Genomic DNA, 25417 nt, shown 5'->3' with positions numbered 1-25417 from the left:
GACACGCACTCCTTCTCCAGCATGGCGGCTGCAGGTGAGGGTTTTATAGATTTGTCCCTGGGCCGGTAGGGAAATTTCGGGTGCGACGTGTCGTTTGTGTCGTTGAAATTTCATTCAGTGGCAGATAAAGTGTGTCGCACCCGTGATGGACTTGATTTAGCGGCGAGGGCTGAATGTAAATCCTTGATCTTGAGTTGTGAAGGGACGCTGCGTAGAAACTGCACCAGCAGCTGTGTGCATGCCCAAGAACATACTGATCAGCTTATTTACTTTCTATTCCGACAACACGGAAGCGCTGTTTATATGTCCTCACAGCGCAGTTTACTTTAAGCACATGCAGCCAAGCCCGTGTCTGTATGCTTGCTGCTCTGTTGTTGTCATTGCATTGTAACTGTTTAGATTTTCCACATAGAAATGCAGTATTGCTTTGCTTTGTTTACAATGCACGACTGAAATAAACAACTGGCTCGAGCGCATATACGCGTGAATAGTTGTGTAAGCGCAGGCGCAGAGATGAGGGAGGGGCTGCTGTAACTTCATACATGCCCCTTGCACTTTCCCGCGTTTATCTTACAAAATACATCGCCTTGCATGAGCATAAATAGATAACATATTTTAGTGCTGAGTGCATGTCCCATGTTTAATTGGAAAAGTTAACCACGGCATTGATAAAGCAACAATTATGTTAGGGCTGCTCTCATTGGCCTTCTGCACTGTCCCGGGACAAACGCTCAGTACAGCTCAATTAGAGATCTTCTGCACTGTCCCGGGACAAACGCTCAGTACAGCTCAATTAGAGATCTTCTGCACTGTCTCGGGACAAACGCTCAGTACAGCTCAATTAGAGATCTTCTGCACTGTCCCGGGACAAACGCTCAGTACAGCTCAATTAGAGATCTTCTGCAATGTCCCGGGACAAACGCTCAGTACAGCTCAATTAGAGATCTTCTGCAATGTCCCGGGACAAACGCTCAGTACAGCTCAATTAGAGATCTTCTGCACTGTCCCGGGACAAACGCTCAGTACAGCTCAATTAGAGATCTTCTGCAATGTCCCGGGACAAACGCTCAGTACAGCTCAATTAGAGATCTTCTGCACTGTCCCGGGACAAACGCTCAGTACAGCTCAATTAGAGATCTTCTGCACTGTCCCGGGACAAACGCTCAGTACAGCTCAATTAGAGATCTTCTGCACTGTCCCGGGACAAACGCTCAGTACAGCTCAATTAGAGATCTTCTGCACTGTCCCGGGACAAACGCTCAGTACAGCTCAATTAGAGATCTTCTGCACTGTCCCGGGACAAACGCTCAGTACAGCTCAATTAGAGATCTTCTGCACTGTCCCGGGACAAACGCTCAGTACAGCTCAATTAGAGATCTTCTGCACTGTTGTCCGGAATGAACGCTCTGTTGATTTATTAGGGGTAAATTACAAAATAGTACTAATGCCAATTTTAACTTGATGTAAAAAAAAAAGTTTATTTTTACATTGTTTTTATTTATTTTTGTTACTTTATTGCTATTATTTGCTTATTTTTTATTGTACTTTATTGTTATTATTTACTTATTAATATATTTTACTCTTTATTATTAGTAGAAGTATTTTATATTCTATTTTTCAGATCTTTACTTTATATTATTATCATTTGTTTATTTACTTTTTTGCTCTTTATTATTATTATTATTAGTAGAAGTAGTAGATTTTCTTTTTTAAATGAATGAATAATTGTTAATTTAATAATAATTTTTAAACCACTAATTTCTGATTTTTGTTTGTGACCGTTACCGTGATTTTGTATGGTACACAGTTGAGCAGATATTTGTAAAAGTTCTTTTTACATTATGTTGTTTCATGACCTCAAGCACAAGGCTTGCATTGTCAAATGAAACCCTTAACTGTCAGCCATGTTACCGTATTGACGGCATATATATATAAAAAAAAAAGACATTTAACATGAGAAGGAACAATGCCATTTACTTTAAGACATAATTTTTTTTCTGATAATATTTTCAAATCGTACAGAACGAAGAACTCTCATATGCATTAATATAGAAGCCCTATATGGGGCAGAAAAATGGTAGCTCTAATAGAGAAAATTCCCATGCAGCAGTCCTAAGAGAAAATGGCACAAAACCACATTTATACACATCTTGTCAAGCCTTAAACCTCTTTTAGGATTCAGTTGTTTTGACTATATAGTATAATATAGTATAATCATCATTCAGGAGGGAGTTCATTGAGTCATTGCACATACATTGAGCTTTAGGATAATGCTTTCAGAACTTGGGGACTTTGTCGTACTTGGGTGTCGTAGCCCTACAGTAAACACGGTTGAGCTGGAATGTCCTGACAGTGCAGTTTGTCACAAAGAGCTCAGAAGTGTGTAGTAGCTCACAACAATGCTTCTCTCCATGTGTTAACCGCAGCGGTCCACAACAGATGAGCGTCAATCTGGCCTGGAAATAGATATTCTTGTTTTCCAAATGCAGCAGTTTGTCTATGCAAATTATGTAGTTAGTCTACATTTACTGAATTCTACGGTGGCCGAGAAGTGCAAAACAAATCACGATTCTGAAAACAAAATAACAAATTACAAACGCAAATCTAAAAAACAAAATAACAAATCCGAAAACAAAACAAATCAGAAAACACAACGACAAATCAGACAAACCGGAAGAGGTAGGTATAGTTTGAGACAGCGCCATTGGTTTGGGAATAGATTACTCATCCCTGACTGGACGAGACATCTGTCAATCAAGGTGTACAGGAAGAACGAGAAGAACAGCAGCAGATGGTAGAGCGCCTGTCATCGTCTTTTTTGACGCGATCGACCCGGATTCGATCCCGCCTTTTGCCGAACTTTTTTTTCTCCCTTTTCAAATCTTGTATCGCATCGGAAAGGTTATAGTTTTAATTCAAATTATTAAATGGATGCCACCTTATTGGTACAATAAAGCCCTCCCTACACCTACCCTAACCCTACCTGATACTTTATTTTCAACTTTTTGATTATTTCCTTCATTTTTATTGAAAATAAATGCCTTTCCGATGCGATACGAGATTTGAAAAGGGAGGAAAAAAAGTTCGGCAAAAGGCGGGTTCGAACTCGGGACGATTGCGTCAAAAAAGACGATGACACGTGATCTACCATCTGCTGTTCTTCTTCTCGTTCTTCCTGTACACCTTGATTGACAGATGTCTCGTCCAATCAGCGATGAGTAATCTATTCCCAAACCAATGGCGCTGTCTCAAACTATATCTACCTCTTCCGGTTTGTCTGATTTGTCGTTGTGTTTTCTGACTTTTTATAATGTTTTCGGAATTTTTGTAGTGTTTTCTGAATTATTTAGTTTTTTAGATTTGAATTTGCGTTTGTAATTTATTTTGTTTTCAGAATCGTGATTTGTTTTGCACTTCTCGGCCACCGTTGAATTCTATTAAATGCAAAGTACGTACACTAACTTGCATATTGTTGGAACTTCTGCTTTGTCATTCAGTTGCATGCATAAGACACAGTAGACTTTTATATTTACAATCCATTTGTTTTCATCGATGATGCCTTATTGTGGTGTTTGAGCTTAATGGTTAAGCAGTGGAGACTTTTCATGGTGTTTTTGGTGTGTACTTAATGTTTTTTTTTTTATTTATTAAATTTTTTTTTGACAGGTAAAAAGAATAAGAAAAAGGGTAAGACCCTTACCCTGACTGACTTTTTAGCGGAGGACAGCGGGGGAAATGCTCCGCCGAGTTATGCGCCCACAAAGCCCACAAGCTGGGCCGACGAGACCGATGACGTGGAGGGAGATGGTGAGATTCAGATATGGAATTAAAGATCTAACACATTTGAATAGTAGATGCTTTGCTTTCAAAATATGCTTTTGTAATCTTTCTCATATTTCGATAACTTCTGTTTGTTTTCAGAATTGCACAGATAATTCATAAAGCACATAACAATTAAACTCCCCACATGTATTCAGAGGCTGTTTAAAATTATATACATATGTATTATATAAAAAATGGTGCGTTCAAAACTCCACTTCACCTCAACACTAGGTAATAGCAGCCAAATAGCCTAATAACGCAGCTTCTGTGATGCCTGTTAATCAAAGAACAAAAGAAAAAGAGGAAATCAATAACTTTTGTAGATTTAAAGGGGTGGTTGGCTGTTTTTTTTTCTAGGCTTGATTGTGTTTATGGGATGCAGTCTAACATGTGTTCATGCTTCGTTTTTTTAAAAAACGCATTATTTTTCACATGATTTACGTTTATTCTACGTCTGTTCTACGCACAGTAGAGGCGGTTTAGCCAATCACAGCACACTGGGCCAGCTGACCATCCTGTATTTCTGAGGGAGGGGCTTCATAAAACCAGGAAATAATCAGGGTGTTCATCAGAGAAGGGACAGAGACCGCCTATGTACAGCTTACTAAACTGTCTCATATTTCTAATCGCTCATTCAGTGTTTTAAACCGCGGAAAACTTGTAAAGCTTGGAAACAGTGCCACGTAACACATTTACCTTTAAAAAATAAATAAAACAAGTTTATTCTGTAGCACTTAAAAAATATATTTGGTGCCTAATTTTGTTTCTTATAGGAGCCAATGGTTCCTTGGTTGATTTGTTTAATTTCTTATTTTTTGTCTGGAGCCCTGTATATGCAGTCCTGGTTTTGGTTCTCCTTTTTGAAAGACAAATAAAGACTATTGATAGCTGCTGATATAGATAGTTTCACCACTGTTTCTTTGATTTTGGTTTGGTGTTTCACAAACTTTAGGGAAATGCACATGCTTAAAAAAAGGAAGAAGAAATAGGCAGCGGCTTTTTGCACCAAGTGTAAATAGCAATTAGATTCTATTTACACTGTTAAAATAGCATTATTTTCTGCTGTTTATACTAATTGCAAATAGTGGCATTTATCTGCACCTCAGTGTTTTAGTAATTATAAAACTGTATGCAATAATAACGTATTGAGTGTAGATTATAGTTTTAATTCAAATTATTAAATGGATGCCACCTTATTGGTACAATAAAGCCCTCCCTACACCTACCCTGACCCTACCTGATACTTTATTTTCAACTTTTTGATTATTTCCCTCATTTTTATTGAAAATAAATGCCTCTCCGATGCGATACGAGATTTGAAAAGGGAGGAAAAAGTTCGGCAAAAGGTGGACTCGAACTTGGGTCGATTGCGTTAAAAAGTACACGCCTTACCATCTACACCACTGAAACCAATGCTGAACGAACGTCACTTTTTTCAATGTTGACTATCCCAATCACACGTTGGTGGGCGGAGTTAGTGTAAATAGCCTTTGCCAACAAGGTGGGCTATTTGCACTTAATGTAAATAGACACTCCGTAAAATATATATATATATCTGTCATTGGGGTGAAATAGGGTTTTCATTGTCAGTTAAGTGTAAAAGTCTTAGTTATTTAAGACAAACCTTTAAGTTTTAGTATAGGTTAATAGCTTTTTGTATAGGTTAAATTTAGTATTGACACTTACGAAAAAATCATAGGTAAAATAAGGAAAGGAACAGTTCACAAGAAAATTCTGTTATTACAACGCTCATGACGTTCCAGACTTTCTAAGTTTTTCTTCTGTGAACAACTAAATGATATGTTTTGCACAATGTTCATGCTGCACTTTTCCATTTAATAAAGGCATCAAGTGACTACTGGCTGTGAAGGTCAAATAAAGCACAATAAAAATCGGACCTTATGACTTATTCCAATTGTTAGTAATGATATTTATAATTTGATAAGATTCCCCTCTACTGTAGCTGTCAAATGTCATTTCCTTTTCTGCTCATTCAATACAAGAAGCAGCGGTATGGCAAACATGGCACTATGCCTCTTAATATTTCATATTTTGTGGAATTATTTGAATGAATTCCAGTCTGTTCCTCAGACAAAGCTATCGTATGTGTTCAGAAGACTTGGCATATAATGCATGTGTCATTTGGGTTATTATTATGGTGCTTTTTTTGGAACTTGTCATCCGTGGTCAGTGTTACTTGTATTGTACCGGTAAGAGCAGCTTTTTTTAGTGAAGAAAGAAAGTCATTTGGGTTTGGATCGACATGAGGGAAAATGATAAGAGAGTTTCCATTTTGGGATGAACTGTCCCTAATTAAGCTTCTCTTCTTTTATAGTTACTACATCCTGGCACACAGAAGATGACATGTATCGTGCGCCACCCATCGATCGGTCCATTCTGCCGACGGCTCCACGTGCCGCCCGTGAGCCCAACATCGACCGCTCCCGTCTGCCCCGCAGCCCCCCCTACACCGCCTTCCTGGGCAACCTCCCCTACGACGTCACTGAGGACTCCATCAAAAACTTCTTCCGTGGACTCAATGTGAGTTTCTTCTCTTCCTGTGAGCCTGCAGAAGCAATGTTCTCGTGAATTCTCACATGCATTGTATTTTGTTAACATGGATTCTGCCAAACAGCATCTGCTGGGGTTTTCAGACTTGTGCTGTTTTACATGTCTCACAACACCTTGTGGTAAATAGTGCATGAAGAAAATTATTTTTCAAGATGTTTTCAGAGCACAGCGGAGTTTCATTGTATTTCTAGATTAGTTATAAGGGGGGAAAAAGTTTGGTGGTGATGTGTTTCACATGCCATTACAAGTTCAGCAGTACAAAATACAAATTAAAATATTTTTATTTAGTATAATCATTTCATATGAAAACACTCTAGAGTTCATTTTTAAACAACTTAATTTTTTGACAGTTTTTTTACCACATTAGGAAAGTGTCAGTTCTAGTATAGTGGTTAAAGATTTGAATATATATTTTTTTGAATATATATTGTGTATCTTTTTTTTAATGTTACTTACACTACCACTGGAAATATGTTTGTAAGAAATTAATACTTTAATAATTAATATTAATATATTCAGATGGGGTGCATTAAATTGATTAAAAGTTACAGTAAAAACATTCATGATGGCATTAAAGGCTAGAGTAGTGACTGCTAAAAATTCAGCTTTGCTATTACAGGAATAAATTACATTTGAAGAAATATTAAAATAAAAATAGTTGGCTAGTATGGCTACACTTTATTTTAAGATGTCCTTGTTACACACTTTATATATACTTACTATTATAACAACAATAATTGATGCATAATTATATGCAAGTATCCTAAGCCAAACCCTAATCCTAACCATATGGTAAGTACATTAGGTACGTTACTTAATATTATTGAGTACTTAAATGTATAATTACACTGTAGCTAGGACACCTTAAAATAAAGTGCAAACAAGTAGTTATTTAAAGTTGTAATAATATCTATCTATCTATCTATCTATCTATCTATCTATCTATCTATCTATCTATCTATCTATCTATCTATCTATCTATCTATCTATCTATCTATCTATCTAATGTTCTGCCAATCAATCAAGGAAAATGCAGACTGTTTAAATTGGCATAAACCCTAAAAAACTGATTTCTCTGCAAAGTTGTATTCTGTTCCAAAACAGCTAGATGGTGCAGAACTGATGTAATGCAATTGATCAAAATGCAGGGGCCTTGAGACAACTTTATTTAATTCATTTACCATTTTTAAATTAATTTCAACTTTACTCTCCATTTAAAAAAATGCAAGGTATACCGCAAGATGCTGGAAAAACAGTCAGACACAATGCCACATTAAATAACACTACCAACGGAATAGGAAGAATTGCAGCGCCATTTTCTAGCCCATAGCGTAAAGCGTGAGAAACTGTAATTATATCTCTTTTATTCATACAGATCAGTGCAGTTCGCCTCCCAAGGGAGCCCAGTAACCCAGAACGGCTGAAAGGCTTCGGCTACGCAGAGTTTGATGACGTGGATTCTCTATTGCGTGCACTCAGTCTCAATGAAGAGGTAAGATCCCATTGTCAGTCATGTTAAAATTGACCTTGTTGTTGTCTGTATGTCTGTCAATAACAGATACAGACCTGTGTGCCTCTTAATTATAGAACTCACTGTTGGTGTTGTTGGTAGTTTCAATTTTGCCACATGGTGGCGCAAGTTATCTGTTACACTCGTCCAAAATGAAGACACAAGCTCTCAGCTCTGTAATTAACCCTTCCTCTCCCTCTCTTTCTAGAACCTTGGAAACCGTAGGATCCGTGTAGACATCGCTGACCAGTCCAATGAGAAAGGTGCGGTTCTGAGAAACCGATCTGTTCATATGCAGCATAATGCAGTTGTAAATCTGCATTATTGGAGGAAAGAAAATGTATTTCCATATTCACTATCATTTTAATTTTTCCTGATTAGAGAGAGACGAGCGCTCTGGATCCGGGCGGGATCGCAACCGTAGTGACCGAGACATGGGCCCAGACAAGACCGATTCTGACTGGCGTGCAAGGCCTAAATCTGACTCTGATGATGGTCCACGCAGGGACGACGCCTTTGGAGAGCGTAAGCAATTATTTCATTTGACAAATATTTGTTGGAGAAAGAGTATAGGAGGAAACTACTTTGAAGCTCTAGTTTGACAAAAAAAAAACTTCTTGTCTTGTTAAAGTAGTAAGCCACATGACAAGCAACTGAACATATCTCTTATAAGATTATTGTATTGATATGCTATTACGTAATTGGTGATTGTTCAGCATTGAAGCATTGAATATTTAATATATAATCTTACATATTTTTGAAATAAAATATTTTTATATTCCAGATATTGCAACAGAACATTGTGCGATTACATTTTTTTTTTACCATCCACTTCTTAGGATCCCGAGATCGTTATGAATCAGACCGTTACCGTGATGGCCAGCGGTGGGACAATGACCGCCACGATGGAGGAAGAGACAGATACCGAGAACGTTATGATGACAGAGATCGCAGAGACTATGACAGAGGTAGATAACACATTCATACATTATGATTCTGCACAAATCTGACAAATCACTTTGACTTGCAGAAATATACCAGCAGAAAATTTGTCATGTTGAGAGTGTTTTTTTTTGTGTCAGTTCCAAATTCAACCAGCAACCATCTTGAAAATGGATAATGAATGTTTTATTTTCAGTGTCACATGGTCCTTCAGAAGTCAATTATCAATTTAATATTCTGATTTGCCGCTTAAGAAACATTTTTATTATGATTTTTGTAAACAGTTGTGCTGACTAATATTTTTGTTGAAACTGATAAACTGTGATTTTTCAGAATTCTTTGAATAAAAAGCAAACAAAATCCTATTGACCTCAAACTACTGAATAATTTATTTGAATAAGTGCCAAGTAAATATTTTGTAAAATTAGCATTTATTTATTTATATAATGAAATGTATAAATGTTTAAATGTGTGTGTATATATGTATATATATTGTTTTTATTTATTATTAATATTAATAAAAGTAGATCATTATTATCATTGGTTCCAAAAGATGCTCTTGTAATAACGGAGCGTTGGCTTGGATTAATTAATTTTACAGACATGTGGACTCAACTCAACAGCTGTGTCAAAATTACAACAATAAAATTCAGCTCTGTAATCCATTTACAACAGAACAGGCTTGTTCCTTAGAAATGGTATTGCATTGATCATTTAAAACAAAAACAGCCATTAGTTTGTTTACGTTCGTGATCTTTCTTAACCTAGTGTTACTTAACCTTATTTCAGGTTATGATTCTCGCAGTGGGGGTCGTCGACCATTTGGAAGTGGCTTTCGGCGCGACTATGATGACCGACGGGACGAGGGACGGGGCAGTGGGGAGCGCTATGGTGATCGTGAAGAGAGATACGAGAGACGGGATGAGAGGCGCGAGGACAGAGGTGGGACAGTGCATTTAATTTTTCTGGGTCACCCCAGGATCCAAACCTAAGGAAGTCTTGAATCAGATCATCTGAACAGACTGGACTGTGTCTGTGTTTAGGTACCACTCAGAGGCCTAAACTGAACCTGAAGCCCCGCAGTGTTCCCAAAGAGGAAGACCAGAGCAGTGGCCCTTCAGCCTCATCGGGACGAGCTGCTTCCATCTTTGGAGGAGCCAAACCGGTGGACACTGCAGCTAAAGAGAGAGAGGTAGAGGAGAGGCTAAAGAAAGAGCAGGAGAGACTGCAGAGGCAGCTGGAGGAGGACAAGAGCAGAGGACCTGAACGCAAGGCCAGAGAGAGGTACAGAACATTTTTATATACTAAATGTTCACCGAAAAATGAAAATTCTATCATCATTTACTCACCTTAATGTTGTTTTTGACATAAAACATAAAAGAAGATATTTTGAAGAATGTTGGTAACCAGTTTTAGTTTCCATTGACTTCCATTTTATGGAAGATAAATGAATACAGTGAAAATAAAAAATACAATGGAAGTCAACAAGGACTGAAAACTGTTTTCCTACCAGAATTATTCAAAATATTCTTTCACAGAAGAAGGAAAACCATACAGGTTTGAATTGACATGAGGCTGAATAAATGATGACATCATTTCCATTTTTGGGTGAACTATCACTTAAAGCAGAGATATATATTAAATACATTTTTTAAATGTATCACTTTTGTTCATAACTAGAAGGTGAACTATTGGGTGAAAGGTGAAACCTTTGTTAAACTGTGAGCTACACTTATATAAATATGATCAAATTTAAATAAAAATGAATTAATATAAACCGCATCAATGAACTGTAGCTCAAAGGGCTCTTCTCATTAATATCAATGACTGCAATGTTAAATCAAATGAATTAACTCAGAATACATAATTTGCTTGCATGTTAATATGGTTTTGTGAATGGACATAATTCCATCACCCACTAAAAAAACCTCATGATGATATAAACAATTAAAATTTGACTAAATGCCTAGTTCTGTCATGAAACTCTAGATCATTGGTCGACAAGTAAGTTTTGCATCGCGCCCAAAAAACATTTCACCACTAGATCACTAGATGGCGGGCCAGAACATAGTCAAAGGATAATTTAAGATATTAATTGATGAAAAATGCAACCTTAGTTGCCTGTGACTGACTGTTACAGTGTATTTTATAACTGGTAGTGAGCTGTTACTGTGTGTAAAATCCTGCGACAGTCATCAACAAAAAGCCACATTTGTGTGGCGGTGTCTGAACAGAGTATGTGAGCGGAGTGGAGCGTCAACAATCCCCCTCCGCGCTCCGAGCATTTAATAATCACTCCGCTCCACTCACTGATATCAGAAACACCGCTTCGAGTCTGAAGTATTTCAGTATGTTTGAAATATCACAGTTCTATGTCCGTTTCCACCACTGAATTAAAAAAAAAGGTTATTGCGACTTTTTATCTCACAATTCTGACAGCTGAAAATATTCAGAAGGAACAAATAAATTCATTGAGAATTATAACTTCCCGCTCATGTCCACTGCAGTCATCACAGCCTTCACATTCTTTCTGATTTGAGTGATCCTTTTCTATCTAGCTAGCTAAATATGTTTAACATGTGAATTCTTGCTAAATATGCAGTTATATTACACGTCGTTGCCATGAATTGTACTCGTGATGGAGCGGTGATGGAGCTAGGGCTGCAACAACTAATCGATAAAATCGATTATTATCGATTATGAAAATCATCGACAACGATTCTCATTATCGATTAATCGGGTCTGCCCACAGTGCAGGTCCAACTTCAGCTGGTTAGTCAAATTACGGCACTGAATAATGCATTTCTATGGACAAAATGCATCTAAAAATAGTGGAGGAAACAGAATGAGATTCTGCCGGAGAAGCGCGTGATCCAAGCTGCCCAAAACATGATAATTCTTTATTTTAAGCTTTAAGTTAATGCATAAGAGTAATGGCTTGCCCTGTCAGGCGCTTTGACAGATGCGTGTGCATCCTCAGCGCAAAAACGTTCAGTTTACGGTCATATCCTTATCTATAAATGCCACAAATTCACGTGAGCATTTCCATTTTTGTATAAAGGTCCGTCCTGACAGTCTGTGTTAAGTTTAAAATACCGAATGAGCGCCGGCGCGGCGGGCGCGCGCACGCGCGTCAGACGGACAGAGCACAGTAGAGAGGGAGACAATTAATAGGCTTTTCAGCGCAAACATATCCATTGTGCTGAATTATCTGTTGTTGAAAGTTAATTTAAGGTTTAAAATAAATTAAAATATTTTATGAGAGTAGGAACTTTAAAGGGATAACAGCGTGTAATTGTCTGTCTGAATATAAACATGAGACGCTCCATAACGGCCTTTTACAGGATAAAGAAATGACGAGGTGACTGTGATCAAAGTAGTTCCTGCAGAACATTACTCTTACCTGTTGGTTAACACTGAGTTTGTGTTTTTATTCGTCTTTATTATTATCTTTATTATTTTAATTTTTAATAGAGGTTTAAACTATATTCAATTTTTACAATGCTTCACAAATTTATGTAAGTTTAACAATGTGTTTATGTAAGGTTTGTGCCACTGCTGCTCTAAAGTAACAGTATTGGTGATAACCAAAATCATTTTTCGGCTTTCTGTACTGGTTAGTACTCCAATATGTGTAAGCTCTTTAGTAACAGTAGTAGGCTATTTTTAATGCTATAATATCATTATTGCTGTTATCTATGAAAGAAAACCAGAGCACTTATTTTTTTTTATTTTTTATTTGAGTATTTTTTTCGTGATACCCAATTGCAGTCAAAAAGTACATAAACAATACCAGCAAGAATGCAAGCTGTTATGAGGCCATTTTTTATTATTATGTCTAATAAATGACAATACAATTTTTCAATTTAAACACATTTTTGACAAATTTCTAAAATGTTTTCTCTTTATTATGATAAGTGGTCTAATAAATTAAGCACTGTATGTTTTCATAGCATTCAGTTGTCACGTTTGTTTGAAGGACATTGGGCAGAATGTGGAATAGTGTTTATTTTGGTCAATATTTTTTTAATCCGATTAATCGATTAATCGAAAGAATAATCGGCCAACTAATCGATTATCAAAATAATCGTTAGTTGCAGCCCTAGATGGAGCGCTCTTGGAGCGAGTGAAAACCACAACGCTCCGACTTTTAAAAAATCCACTCCTCGCTCCAGTCAAAATCACACCGCTCCACTCACGCTCCGCTCACATACTCTGATTGTGAGTAACTGTTGCTGTCATTACAGATCTATTTCAGAACCAGCCGCTATCAAAATAATCTGGCTGCGGGCTTTTTTGCGAGATTTAATGAATCCTGTTTGGTCATGATGAACTAGCCTATTCATAAATTTCTCTAGATGACGAGATGGTACTTTAGCATATAATTTAACATCAGTTCCTATCAAAGAAAGTGGCCGGTAACTAGAACAGGAAGTCTTTATCTTTTTTTAACAAGAGAGAAATAACAGCTATATTAATAGATGGGTGAAATGAGCCTTGAGTAACTGAAAAATGTATCATATCTAACATGAGGGGGCCTAAATCCGACCAAAAAGTAGTAAACAATTCGATTGTAATGCCATCTATGCCCGGGGGTTTCCCCTTGTTCATAGATTGAATTGCTGACTCCAGCTCCTGAAGAGAGATCGGTTTAGCCAGGTATTCTGAATCTGAATCTGACAGCCTAGGTACATCAAGATTGGACAGAAAAGATGCAAGAGTCAGGGTCACCATCAGCAGAAGAAGTATAGAGGTTAGAGTAAAAAGAGTGAAAGGCAATATTAATGTCTTTTGGGTCTGTCATAATGAGCCCAGATTGGGATTTCACTGCTGAAATATTAGCAAACTTTTCACTGTTGCGTAATCTTAGGGCTAAAAGGTGGCTTGGTCTACTCCCTTGAAAATAATAATTCTGCCTGGATCTTTGGATCAGGAATTCTGCCCTGGATCTCAGTAATGATTTGAGTTCGGACCTAACCGCCATGATTTTACTGAGTGTATTGTCTGAGAAACAACGCTGATTATCTCTAGTCAGATTCTGGAGCAACTATCTTTTTGTGTCGGTTTTTCTGAAGCAAAGAGGCATATGAAATTGATTTATTCCTTATAAACCCTTTAACTGCATTCCAAAGTGTTTGAGGATCATCCACTGAACCTCGTTTAATTTCAATAAATTCAGCGAATTTATTTCTGAATTTAGGGTTAAATCGCCATCTAGTGGCATGAGATGGCAGAGGGATCAAAGATAATCTGCACAAATTTCCATCATGATCCGACAGAAATAAGGAACAGATATCAGCATCACGAACAGCTGAAGATAAAGAACACACAAATAGGATTTATGAGTAGCAGAAAAGAAAGTGAAAGACTTAGCAGAAGGGTTTAATAAACGCCAACTATCCACCAACGAGGATGAGGTTACACATTGCCGAAGTTTGTCAGAACTCAAAGCTTGAGCGTGATTCCTTTGGTCCAGATCTTTCTAGGATATGCAACTTTACAGAATTCATATCTGCACCCAATACAATTTCAAAATATGAAAACTTCAGGGGCAACAAGGGGCATAAACTGTGATAAATACAATATTCCTATTCTCCACGATTGTTTTTATGTGTGTTATTCTACCATCTGCATCACCACCTTTCTCTAAAATAGTAATATTTAAAGTCCTCCGCACCAATATTAGGACAGCCTTGGTTTTAGTATCCGAAGATGAGTGAGATACCACTTCATAAAACTTATTATTACACCTGTGTATATCCTCCTCTTTCAAATGGGATTCTTGAACTAACACTATATCAATCTTTCTTCTTCGCAAAAAATCCAGAAAACCTGTACGTTTGTGAGGGCCATTTAGCCCATTAATATTACAACTCAGAATATTATGGTCAGTCATAGGTATCAAACAGAATTACTGCATAATAAGACAAAGACAAAATACAAGTTTGAAAATAAAACCAGTTGAGTCTACCATTAAAGCCCCGTTACCATTCAAATAAACAAACACATTCCCATGAACTATGGCAGATCAAACCAAGAACAAACCTTGATCTGCAAGCACCCCTTAATATGGTCCGTGGCGTCAACAAAACCCTGCACATTACTGAAGCACCAACATTTAGCCCTATAGTCACATATTGACTAGGTAGTATTTCTATTTTAAAAAAAAAGAGAGATGCAGAATACAACTAAAACAAATAAAATATCATAATCAGTAAGCGATACTGTATGCACAATGAACTATGAATTAAGAAGTGAACATTAAAGTGAACAGTGAAAGACACAGTCCTAACCATTTAGAGCATCTCTTCTCCGATTAGACAGCAAAAGTCCAGCTGAAGTTCACTGAGAGTTGGTGGATGAAAGGAATCTGAGAAAAACTCTTGCTTCTTCTGGGGAGTGTAGCATTTTAGGTTCACCTGGATTGAGAATGATCTTCAGCGTTGCAGGATAAAGGAGAGAAGCGAACTCGTTCCGCATCACCGTCAACTCCTAGAATGTCCTCAAAGTGTGTAACAGTGTTCGCCATCTTGTCCATCTTATCACTTGAGTTCAGTTACTTGGATTTCTTCTTAATCGGAGAAGCCGACCGAGACAACTCCTGCTGTTTACGACTGCATGCCATCAGGTAAAGCACCACCAATGAATAAAACTTAAAACAAAACGAAAAAAATCAGCAAAAAGAGGCCAAACATACGGAGCTCTACTCGAGTGCGACTAGGTTCATGAGCATGTCACGTGACTCCGGCATTATGTCTTAAATACTCACAGCACCGTATCGCCGTATACATTGGCAGTAGCAAGTTCCTGCACTTGCTTGCAGCAGCAATAATCTTCAACTACAGCAATAACCAACAGCAGCAGCGTAGCAGATCTATTCTGCCAAGACCAAATACATTAACATTGTCATAACCACTACCATGCTAAAATCTTCAGAGAGTTGTCATGATAGAATTATATTTAGGGGTATTGAACTTTGGATAGACTGAAAAACACAAGATAACTTTTTAACATTCCCTTTTTATAAACAGTATTTTCACTCTCATTTTCTAAAACACTCAGGCATCCCAGCTGGCGTAGTGAGGACCAAGCAACCGAGCGCTCACGAACAGGAAGTGAGTCATCACAAACCGGAAACACGTCAAGCAGGGGTAAGTGATCACTGACCAGTTCTTATTATGCACATGTCTGATGTAAACAAAACATTAACAGGGACTGTTTTATAGGTACTGATCATAAGACACATAAATAATCTGTCATCAAACTAACTGTCGCTATGCAATGATTTATTAAAAAGGAACCCTCAGATTTCAATCCTTCTCCTCTCTCAACAGCGCCGAGGCGTCGGGAGAGTGAGCGCTCTGTAGAAAATGAGGTTTTCAGCAGCCGTGACGAGGATTCATCCTCACATGGAAACCAGACTACTACTACGAAGCAGGAGGGGCTGCCACTGAAAGTTGTCCTAGCGCCACCACCTAGGGAGAACGTTTGGGCGAAGAGGAGCGCCATGAGTACAGGTTCCAGCGAGAGTGATAGTAAACCTGTCGTCTCTCCCAGCAGTAGTGCTCCACCCAAAAGGTTTCTATCTGGATTGATATGTTATATATAGCTAGCTATTATTCAAAAACTGTTAGAATTATTTCAGTATAATATGTAATATAATCAGTACATATATATATACTCTATATAAAAAGATTGGGGTCTGTAAGTTTTTTAGTGTTAAAAAACTAAAGTAAAAACAGTTACACTTTATGGTCCTTATGACAGTGAAATGAAGTACTTTAAGAACTGAATAATATTGATTAACTACATGTAATTACTACATGATTAGCGTTAGAATTCTGGTTTGGTTTAGGGTTAGTTGCATTATGCATCATTTATAGTTATTACTATAATAAGTACATATAACATTGTAACAAGGACACTGTAAAATAAAGTGTTACCTTAAAGGGGTCATCGGATGCAAAATACAAAGTTTGAACATAAATGTGTGTTGGAAGTGTGTGTACACATCCATCCTATAATGATAAAAATTCACCCAGTGTATTTTTTTAATCCCTATTTTAAAATCCCCTTTCTCAAATCAGGCTGTTCTGAGGTTCCTGTCAGAATGACGTAGTTCTGTACAGACCCCTCCCACGATAGTTGATTGACAGGACAGTCTCACCTTAGACCCGCCCTGAGTGAGCTGAGAGCTGTCCGCCATTGTCTCAGCTCCAGTGTGAGGGAAGACAAGATGTCTCCGATTAAGCGATTGAAGTGTTTAGTTGTTGGATGTAATTATGAATATAGCAGTTGTGAGTTACTCCCGACATCTGAGCCGCTGAAGACGCAGAGGATTAACGCTACTTTCGCTTTCAAGTGAATGTGCCGATCTGCCTGATCTGCCTAAATGCTTCTATGTTCGTACGAATCATTCGTGATCCAGCTTTATCTACTGAAGAAGTAAGTATAAGGATTTTTATGAATCTTTGCAAATCGCCTTTCCTAATAATGTGCTAGTTAGCCAGTTTCACGGCTGAAGGTTAGTATGCCCCATAGATATGTATACCTAGATGCCTCATTATCGACTGTTTCTATGGGCCGCGATACGTAAGCCATCCGCCATTTTTGGAACGGTCTGCGAATCTTTGAGTGCATTGACTGTGTGCGTCTACAACAGCAAGTGATACGCTTGTATATCTTTGAATATTTATTGATTATTATGGTGAATGCGAGATGGCTGACGCGTCAACATATCTGGGGCGGTCGAATAGGGAATCTGCACATATCTATGGTCTGCTCGTCACTCCACAGAAGAGAGGGGCGGAGTCAGCAGAGCTCACTAGCATTTAAAGGAACATGGACTAGAACGGCGTGCTGAAGACAGAGCTGATTTTGACAAGGTAAAAAGGGTCTTGTTTTACACTACCATTGAGAATTTTTAACCAAAGTATGTTATAGACTTTTCATTAAGACCCTAAAGAATCTTATCAACTTGTGTAAAATGGGCATCCTATGACCCCTTTAAAAGCATTAACATTGTGAAATATTATTACAATTAAAAATAAATGTTTCCTATTTATGTATATTTTAAACTGTCAATTATTCCTGTGATGCAAAACATTTGTCCATTACTCCAGTCGTCAGTATCACATGATCACATGATCCTTCAGAAATCATTATAATCTGCTGATTTGCTGCTCAAGAAATATTTCTGAATATTATCAATAATGAAAACAGTTGTGCTGCTTAATATTTGTGTCGAAACAGTGATACTTTTCTTTTAGGATTCTTTGAACATAGTTTGAAGAACAGCTTTTATTTTAAATACGTTTTTTGTTTTTCCTAACAATTATAATTCTTTACTGTCACTTTTGATTCATTTAATACATCTTTGATTATTAAAATACTAATTTCTTAAGAAAAAAAACTTTCTGACCCCAAACTTTTGAAAGTTTGTATATATATATATATAAATATATATATATATATATATAGAGAGAGAGAGAGAGAGAGAGAGAGAGTGCTCTTTAGAATTATTCTGACTTCAGTAATTTTTATGTACTTTATTTTTCAGTGCAACAAGCACAGCTGATGCTCCTCAAAGAAATAAAGGTAAGATTATAGGTGTTCAAATCCAGTGAGACATGAAAAGCAATAATGGTGGAAGGTGAAAAGACAGAAGACAGTGCATATACTCTTTTTTTCCACACACAAGTCACAACTGGAAACCCCTTAAAATGGGGATTATTGTCTTTTACAGTTGTCAGGCAAGAGAAAATGTCCAGTAACCTCTCTTCCTAAAAACAGCCTCTTCCAAATGTTTAGTTAAGAAGCAGTAAACTGCTTAAGGATTTTACAGAAGCACACAGCCTAATGCAGGTCCTTTTTTAGTAGGGTTGTCCATAGTGTCCTCTGCTGAACAGTGGGCTCTCCTTACAGATGAAAACAAAGCAGATGGGGTGCGCCGGGACCGGGGCCCCTCTCGAGGGCGTGGTGGGGCCTCGGGCTCTGGAGCAGGCAGGGGGCGTGGAGAAGCAGCCAGCCGAGACCAAAGGAAGGAGACAGGAGACAGGTTAGCTGTTCTCTGGCACCCCTACTGCTCAAAAGCGTAGAGATCTTTCTTCCTTCTGGAAGGAAATATTTAGATACTCTAGGTCAGTGGTCGGCAACAGGCGGCCTGTGGGCCAAAAGTGGCCCGCCAGCAATAATATCTGGCCTTTTTTTCTCAGAATTGCGTGATATAAACTCGCAATTGCGAGTTAAAAAGTCATAATTCTGATATAAACTAGCAATTCTGAGAACATATCAGTCTTTTTCCCCTCAAAACTGGACTTTAACTCGCAATTCTGACTTTAGAACTCGCAGTTGCAAGTTTATATCTCACAATTCTGTGAAAAAAAGTCAGAATTGTGAGATAAAAAGTCGCAATAACCTTTTTTATTTTTTATTTCAGCGGTAGAAACGGGCATAGAACTGTGATATTTCAAACATACTGAAATACTTTAGACGCAGAACAGTGTTTCTGATATCAGTAGCCGGGTTTCCATCCTAAGTTGCGAATTTAACGAGATCAGTCCGCTGCTAGTCAAGTTATCCCGTCTCATAGCACAAAGTCACATGACTTTTTTGCTGCGCTTGGAGGAAGTTATTCACAAAATGCATTTCCATCTCCCTTTATTCGCATTAACCGTTTTTCGCACAAGTCAAAAACCACCTTAAAAACTTAAAACTTTACGTAAGCGTAAAAACTTTTTGGCGAATTAAGGGATTTGTATTCGAAATTTGGCGTTTCCATCACGCGTTTCTCATGCGATACTTCAAAATGTGCATTAAAACAGGGTGATGGAAACCCAGCTAGTGAGCTCGGAGTGGAGCGGAGGGGGATTGTTGACGCTCCACTCCGCTCACATACTCTGTTCGGACACTGCCACACAAATGTGGCTTTTTGTTGATGACTGTCACAGGATTTTACACACAGTAACACCTCACTACCAGTTACAAAATACACAGTAACAGTCAGTCACGGGCAATTCTGTTTGCATTTTATATCAGTTAATATTACATTTAAATTATCAGTTAATATTACACTTAATATTATCAGTATATCAGTTAATATTACACTTAATATTACACTTAATATTATCAGTATATCAGTTAATATCACACTTAATATTATCACTTAAATTATCCTTTGACTATGTTCTGGCCCGCCATTTAGTGGTGACATTTTTTTGGGCCCGATGCCAAACTTACTTGCCGACCCCTGATCTAGGTTCTTATAAGATTTTGTAATATTTTTGAATTATGAAGGTGGTGGACAAATGTGTTTCTTTTCTAGTTTGACCTGTAGAACACTGTATCCATTCGCATCTTTCCAGTTTCTTTCTTTCCAAAAAATGGCTTTTTACTAATTTGTTTTTCAGTCAGTTGAATTATAATTCAGTGACTCGCTCATAAAATCAATTATCTGTGATGAGAAAGAGTCACTTGAGAAATCCACCAACACACAGATCGACAGTCTGCCTGGATCAAGAAAAGTGGAGTGATACAAACAGTGAAAAGTCAGTTTGACCAGTTATACAGTATTTAATGACTGAAACTAATTGTTGTGAAAAACAACAGTTTAAACATGGTTCAGCTCAACAGCAATAGCAAATATCTCTGGGCAAGATGCATTTGGCCTCAGGAACAAGAGAACAAGTTTATGGCTCCAGAGCAGGGACTTCATCTCATTTCAATATCAAATAGAAGGAGTTTGTGCCAACTGGATTTTACAATATCAATTTAGGGCTATGCGATTTAATCAAATTTTATTTTAGATTTCAATTTTGGCTTCCAACAACTATTAAAACAGGATAATAACTATTATTGTGCTACGTTCCATTTTGCAATGATGCTCTGGCTTTGTCTTCAGAGCTCATTACAATGGTGCTTTTTTCCTGCTTTTTAAAACTAATTGTCCTTAAGAAATCATTCTAATATGCTGATTTGATTTTGATTTAATTTTTTTTATTATTATTATCAATATTTAAAACAGTTGAGTAAATTTTTTCAATAGAAAAATCCAAAGATCAGAATTAATCTGAAATAAAAAGCTTTTGTTTCATTATACACTGTACCATTCAAAAACTTGGAGAAATTATATAAATTAATACCTTATTTAGCAAGGATGCTTTAATTTGATCAAAAGTGTTGATAAAGACATTTATAATGTTACAAAAGAATTGTATTGCAGATAAATGCTTTTCTTCTGAGCTTTCTATTCATCAAAGAAACCTAGAACAATTCTACTCGGCTGTTTTTGACATTATAATAAAAATAAATGTTTTTGGAGCAGCAAATCAGCATATTAGAATGATTTCTGATGGATCAAGTGACTGGAGTAATTATGCAATTTAAAAAAAAAAAAATGTATTAAAATAGAAAACGGTTATTTTAATTAGTAAAAAAATATTTCAAAATGTTACTGCTTTTGCTGTACTTTGGATCAAATAAATGCAGGCTTGGTGAGCAGAAGAGAATTCTTCCAACATTCCTTACTGTTCAAAAACTTTTGACTGGTAGTGTATATTGACCAAAATAGTTGTGCTTACAATTTTGCCATAATCAAGCAGCCCTAAATTGATTGTAATATTGGCAGTAGGATGTCCCTTTGCCCTTGGGGTCTACGTCCCTGCTCCTGAGTGTTTTTCTGAATGAGTGTAGATGTTCTTGTGAGACTCTGTCTCACTGTGTTGTGCGTTACTTGTAGAAAGGACACGAGAAGAGAGCGAGATCTCAGACCAGCACCAGAGCCAAAGAAATTTGAGGAGCCTCCCAGCCCTGTGAGTGACAGAGCTAACAATCTCTCTGGGTGTGATCCCATGATCCCCACTCCCTCTACTTTTACTTCTGGCTTTCTTTGCTCTCCAATCCTTTAATGAAAGTTTTCTCTAGTGCCTTTTTTAGATGCTTCATTCGGTGTAATTGAAATTACAATGTTGGTCACAGACTGTAATTGTTGGCCTCTTTTGAAAGATATGTGACTTGAAAAATGTAAATATTTATTTGAGTCTAGACACATAATTTGGATCCTAGCATTGAATTATAGCTGTTGTATAGAACGGAAAAGAGAATACTGACGCAAACCTCTCCAGTACATGCTTGTATGTGAAAACATTACATTTGACACCCTCTTCCAAGCTGTTTGTGCAATGGCATATCAACCAGCCTCATCTCATAAAGATGATTCAATTATAGATGCAAATAATTTTCCATGCTTAATTCGAATTTTCTGAATGTGTGTGGCATCTGTAAATCAGTTATACAGGAATTTCCTGGGGTCTGTTGCATCATTTGCAGCAGCTTCTGAAAAAAAAATGTAATTGAGATCCACTCAGGTCTGTTTGCACACTGAGTCCATCTGGATTTTCACCGTGTCAGAACTTTTCAAACAAACACATGGAGTTGGAACTCCATTTGGAAGGGGTTTTCATGTTAAGCGAAATGAACCACATTAATGGAGCAGACCTTAAAATACATCAGGTGTTAAAGGGCCAGTATTTCAGCCCAGTTAACTGGTGGACAGTGTCTTCTTGAGGACGTTTACACTGTCTAGCCTCCTGGTAGTTCTGGATTTATCAAGTATAACATGGAATAACAAATTAGAGGTTAAAATTTGGACTAGCCCCTTATAGATAAGAGGTGCTGTTTACCCCTGGTATTAAAGGGTTACTCCACCCCAAAATGAAAGTTTTGTCATTAATCACTTTACCCCCATGTCGTTCCAAACCCGTAAAAGCTTCGTTCGTCTTCGGAACACAATTTAAGATATTTTGGATGAAAACCGGGAGGCTTGTGACTGTCCCATTGACTGCCAAACAATTAACACTGTCAAGGCACAGAAAAGTATAAAAAACATCATCAGCATAGTTCATCTGCCATCAGTGGTTCAACCGTAATGTTATGAAGCGACAAGAATATTTTTTGTACGCAAAGAAAAAATACTTTTTTCAACATTTCGTCTCCACTGTAGCGCACTGTATTTTGTAGAAAATAAAAATTCCGTATGGCTTTCATATCCTTTTAAATGCTGATTACTTCCAGTTACACTTGTTGCACCAATTATAGGCACAAACTATCACTAACATAATTTTGAATCCTAAAAGCTCATTTTCAAATGAAAATCACCTGATTTTGAGACCATAAAGCACATATGAACCTTAAATACAAGCTGTGTTTTGGTTACGTCTCGCTATCCCCTTTTTGTTTCAACAGAAATTCAGCTCAGCCAGTAAATACACGGCCTTGCTGATGGACGGGGAGCAGGGAGATGAAGAGGAGGGCGGAGATTAGGAGGTGGATGGACTGCGCGGACGACGGTCTAAATTGAATTACAAATTAAACCTACAGCTTTTGTTTCATGCAGCATTGAAGGACCCAGATGAGCCCTTTGAGAGCAAAAACCCATTTTTAGAGCAACCCCTTCCTCTTCAGGACTGAACCGAAAACCTAGTGGGAAAACACAGGGCTCGTTTTAAAGTGATGAATGCTTATGACTAATACATTTTTTGGGTGGGTTACAATACACATGAAAGGGATCCTGCTCTTGCATGCATCATAAGTTGAGTGCATTTTTCGTTAGCTTGATTGCACGATGAGTGGCGGGAAAGTGTAGAATCGGGAAAAGTGCCACAAGATGAATGTTTTTCCTGAACTTTAGGGCTTCCTGAGCTTTCTGAAAGAACGTTTATAGCAGTTGCTTTACTGAGATCTCTGGTCAAGTAAAGGGGTCCGTGACCTGCATTGTTCACCCATTGGTAATAAATCACACAACCTTGGTTTTATGTCTTAAACTGGCATTGGCCGACAGGTCTGATGATTTGTATTCAGGCATAACAGCCGCTGAAAAACGGCCAGCAATGGATCAGAACCTGTTAGTTTCGGTTTGATATTCCTCTGCACTGCTTTGAGCAGGAGTTTCCCATTTTCTCACTTATCCTTTTGAGGACTTTTTTAAGCCACTCCTTTGGACTGATGTGCAATAGGAATTGACGTATTCCTCTGAATCTCAATGTTTCTACAAAAGAGACTGCTGCAGCTTTGGTTTGAGCCTATATATTAAAGGTAGTGATATGAATTGCTTATTGATTTAAACTGTGTACCATCTAAAAAGCAAAACAATAAAAGACTACATTGAGTCAGTAATGCTTTGGAGGACATTGTGAATTAAATTGCATCTCAGAATATTTTTATAATGTGTGTGTGTGTGTTTGTATATATATATATATATATATATATATATATATGTGTGTGTGTGTGTGTACGTATGTGTATATGTGTGTGTATATATATATATATATATATATATATTAAAGCCAATTAAAGATATATATGGTTGATATTAAGAATATATAGTATCTTGTCTAAATTAAAAATAAAATGGATATTAATGGATAATTGCTAAATACTATAATTAAAGTGTTCTTAAAGATTAACTTAAAGTGTGCATTATACACTACTGTTTGTAATTTTTTGAAAGAAGCCTCTTATTCTCACCACGACTACATTTAATCAAAAATGCAGTAAAAACAGTAAAGTTGTGAAATATTTTTGCAATTTAAAGTAACTGTTTTCTATTTGAATATATTTTAAAATGTAATTTATTCCTGTGATGGTAAAACTGAATTTTCAGCATCATTACTCTTGTCTTCAGTATCATATTATTCTTTAGAAATCATTATAATATGCTGATTTGCTGTTCAGAAAATGTTTATTATTAGTTGTATCTCTAGGGTCCAAAAATTTAGCTCTGGGTTAAATATTGGTGGCATTATTAAATGTTAAATGCTTTATTTGAAGAATATTCCTTGTGTATCACCCAGACTTCAAAATTCAGTGTATTTCTACTCATTTGGCACTTAGGGAGTATTCATTTTTGACCCTTAATGCAAGCTCCCCCCTCAAGGTCTATGTCTCCTGGACCATTGGTATTCTTTGAGGTCAAAGGTCAGCAGTCATTCAGTCTGACTTTGGTCTGCTACTATGTTCAAAGTATCCAGAGCCTTGATACTGCAAGGCATGACGTCTGCAACAAAACCAGCACTTAGTGTTTGTGTGCATATCCTGGATACAAGCTTGGAGGGCTGGAGTTTCTGACAATTCTCATTTCCCATGAAAATTCCAGTGGAACAAGCTTTCATTAATCTCGGCATTATGAGGATGCTATTAAAGAGGGAAAAGGATGTAAAAATGAACAGTTCACCCTGAAGCATAACTGAGAACTTCATTCAAAATAGGTTGGGAGGTTGGTGCATTTTTACACTGGCTAATTACTTAAAGTCAAATTACTAACTGAAGGGAGTTAAAACAGGAAGCAAGTTATGCTAAAAGAATGTTTTTGGACAGATTGCTTCTCGGAACCATTCATTGTCACGCATCAAACTATGATAAATACTACTCCACTCATGCTGTGCGTCTCTTTAACACCCCCTTCATCCTGTGACCTTCTGCTGGACGGAGGCCAAAGAATGTGACCTTCACCCCGGCCTTTCAGGCCTCATTAACTGAGCCCAGGCCCCAAAGGGTCGTCTCTGTTCCTAGTACAGC

The 25417-nt window shown here is 37.3% G+C and overlaps 1 protein-coding gene across 7 annotated transcripts; it reads left to right on the top strand.

Moving 5' to 3' along the window:
- eif4ba (eukaryotic translation initiation factor 4Ba) lies at positions 1–24060 on the top strand. Of its 7 annotated transcripts, XR_013783422.1 has the most exons (16): positions 1–34; positions 3667–3807; positions 6158–6363; positions 7769–7885; positions 8112–8166; positions 8285–8428; positions 8743–8871; positions 9635–9787; positions 9889–10129; positions 15908–15996; positions 16180–16423; positions 16933–17730; positions 18405–18442; positions 18770–18902; positions 21582–21654; positions 23087–24014. XR_013783422.1 is itself a non-coding variant. In XM_079402862.1 (15 exons), exons 1-15 carry the CDS (start codon positions 22–24, stop codon positions 23162–23164), a joined length of 1854 nt encoding a protein of 617 aa, XP_079258988.1. In that variant the 5' UTR covers positions 1–21; the 3' UTR covers positions 23165–24060. The 7 variants fall into 7 exon arrangements, 4 of the variants coding, with proteins under 4 accessions (XP_079258988.1, XP_079258991.1, XP_079258990.1 ...); XM_079402862.1 differs by lacking the exon at positions 16933–17730 and having other exon boundaries at positions 23087–24060; XR_013783423.1 differs by lacking the exons at positions 18770–18902; positions 21582–21654 and having other exon boundaries at positions 8–34; positions 16933–17290; positions 17642–17730; positions 23087–24011.
- Positions 24061–25417: the final 1357 nt, after the last annotated feature.

This window comes from Barbus barbus (assembly GCF_936440315.1).
Source record: "Barbus barbus genome assembly, chromosome: 41".
Classification (NCBI taxonomy): domain Eukaryota; kingdom Metazoa; phylum Chordata; class Actinopteri; order Cypriniformes; family Cyprinidae; genus Barbus; species Barbus barbus.
The sequence above is the reverse complement of the archived record's forward strand: the minus strand, read 5'-3'. Positions and strand labels throughout refer to the sequence as shown.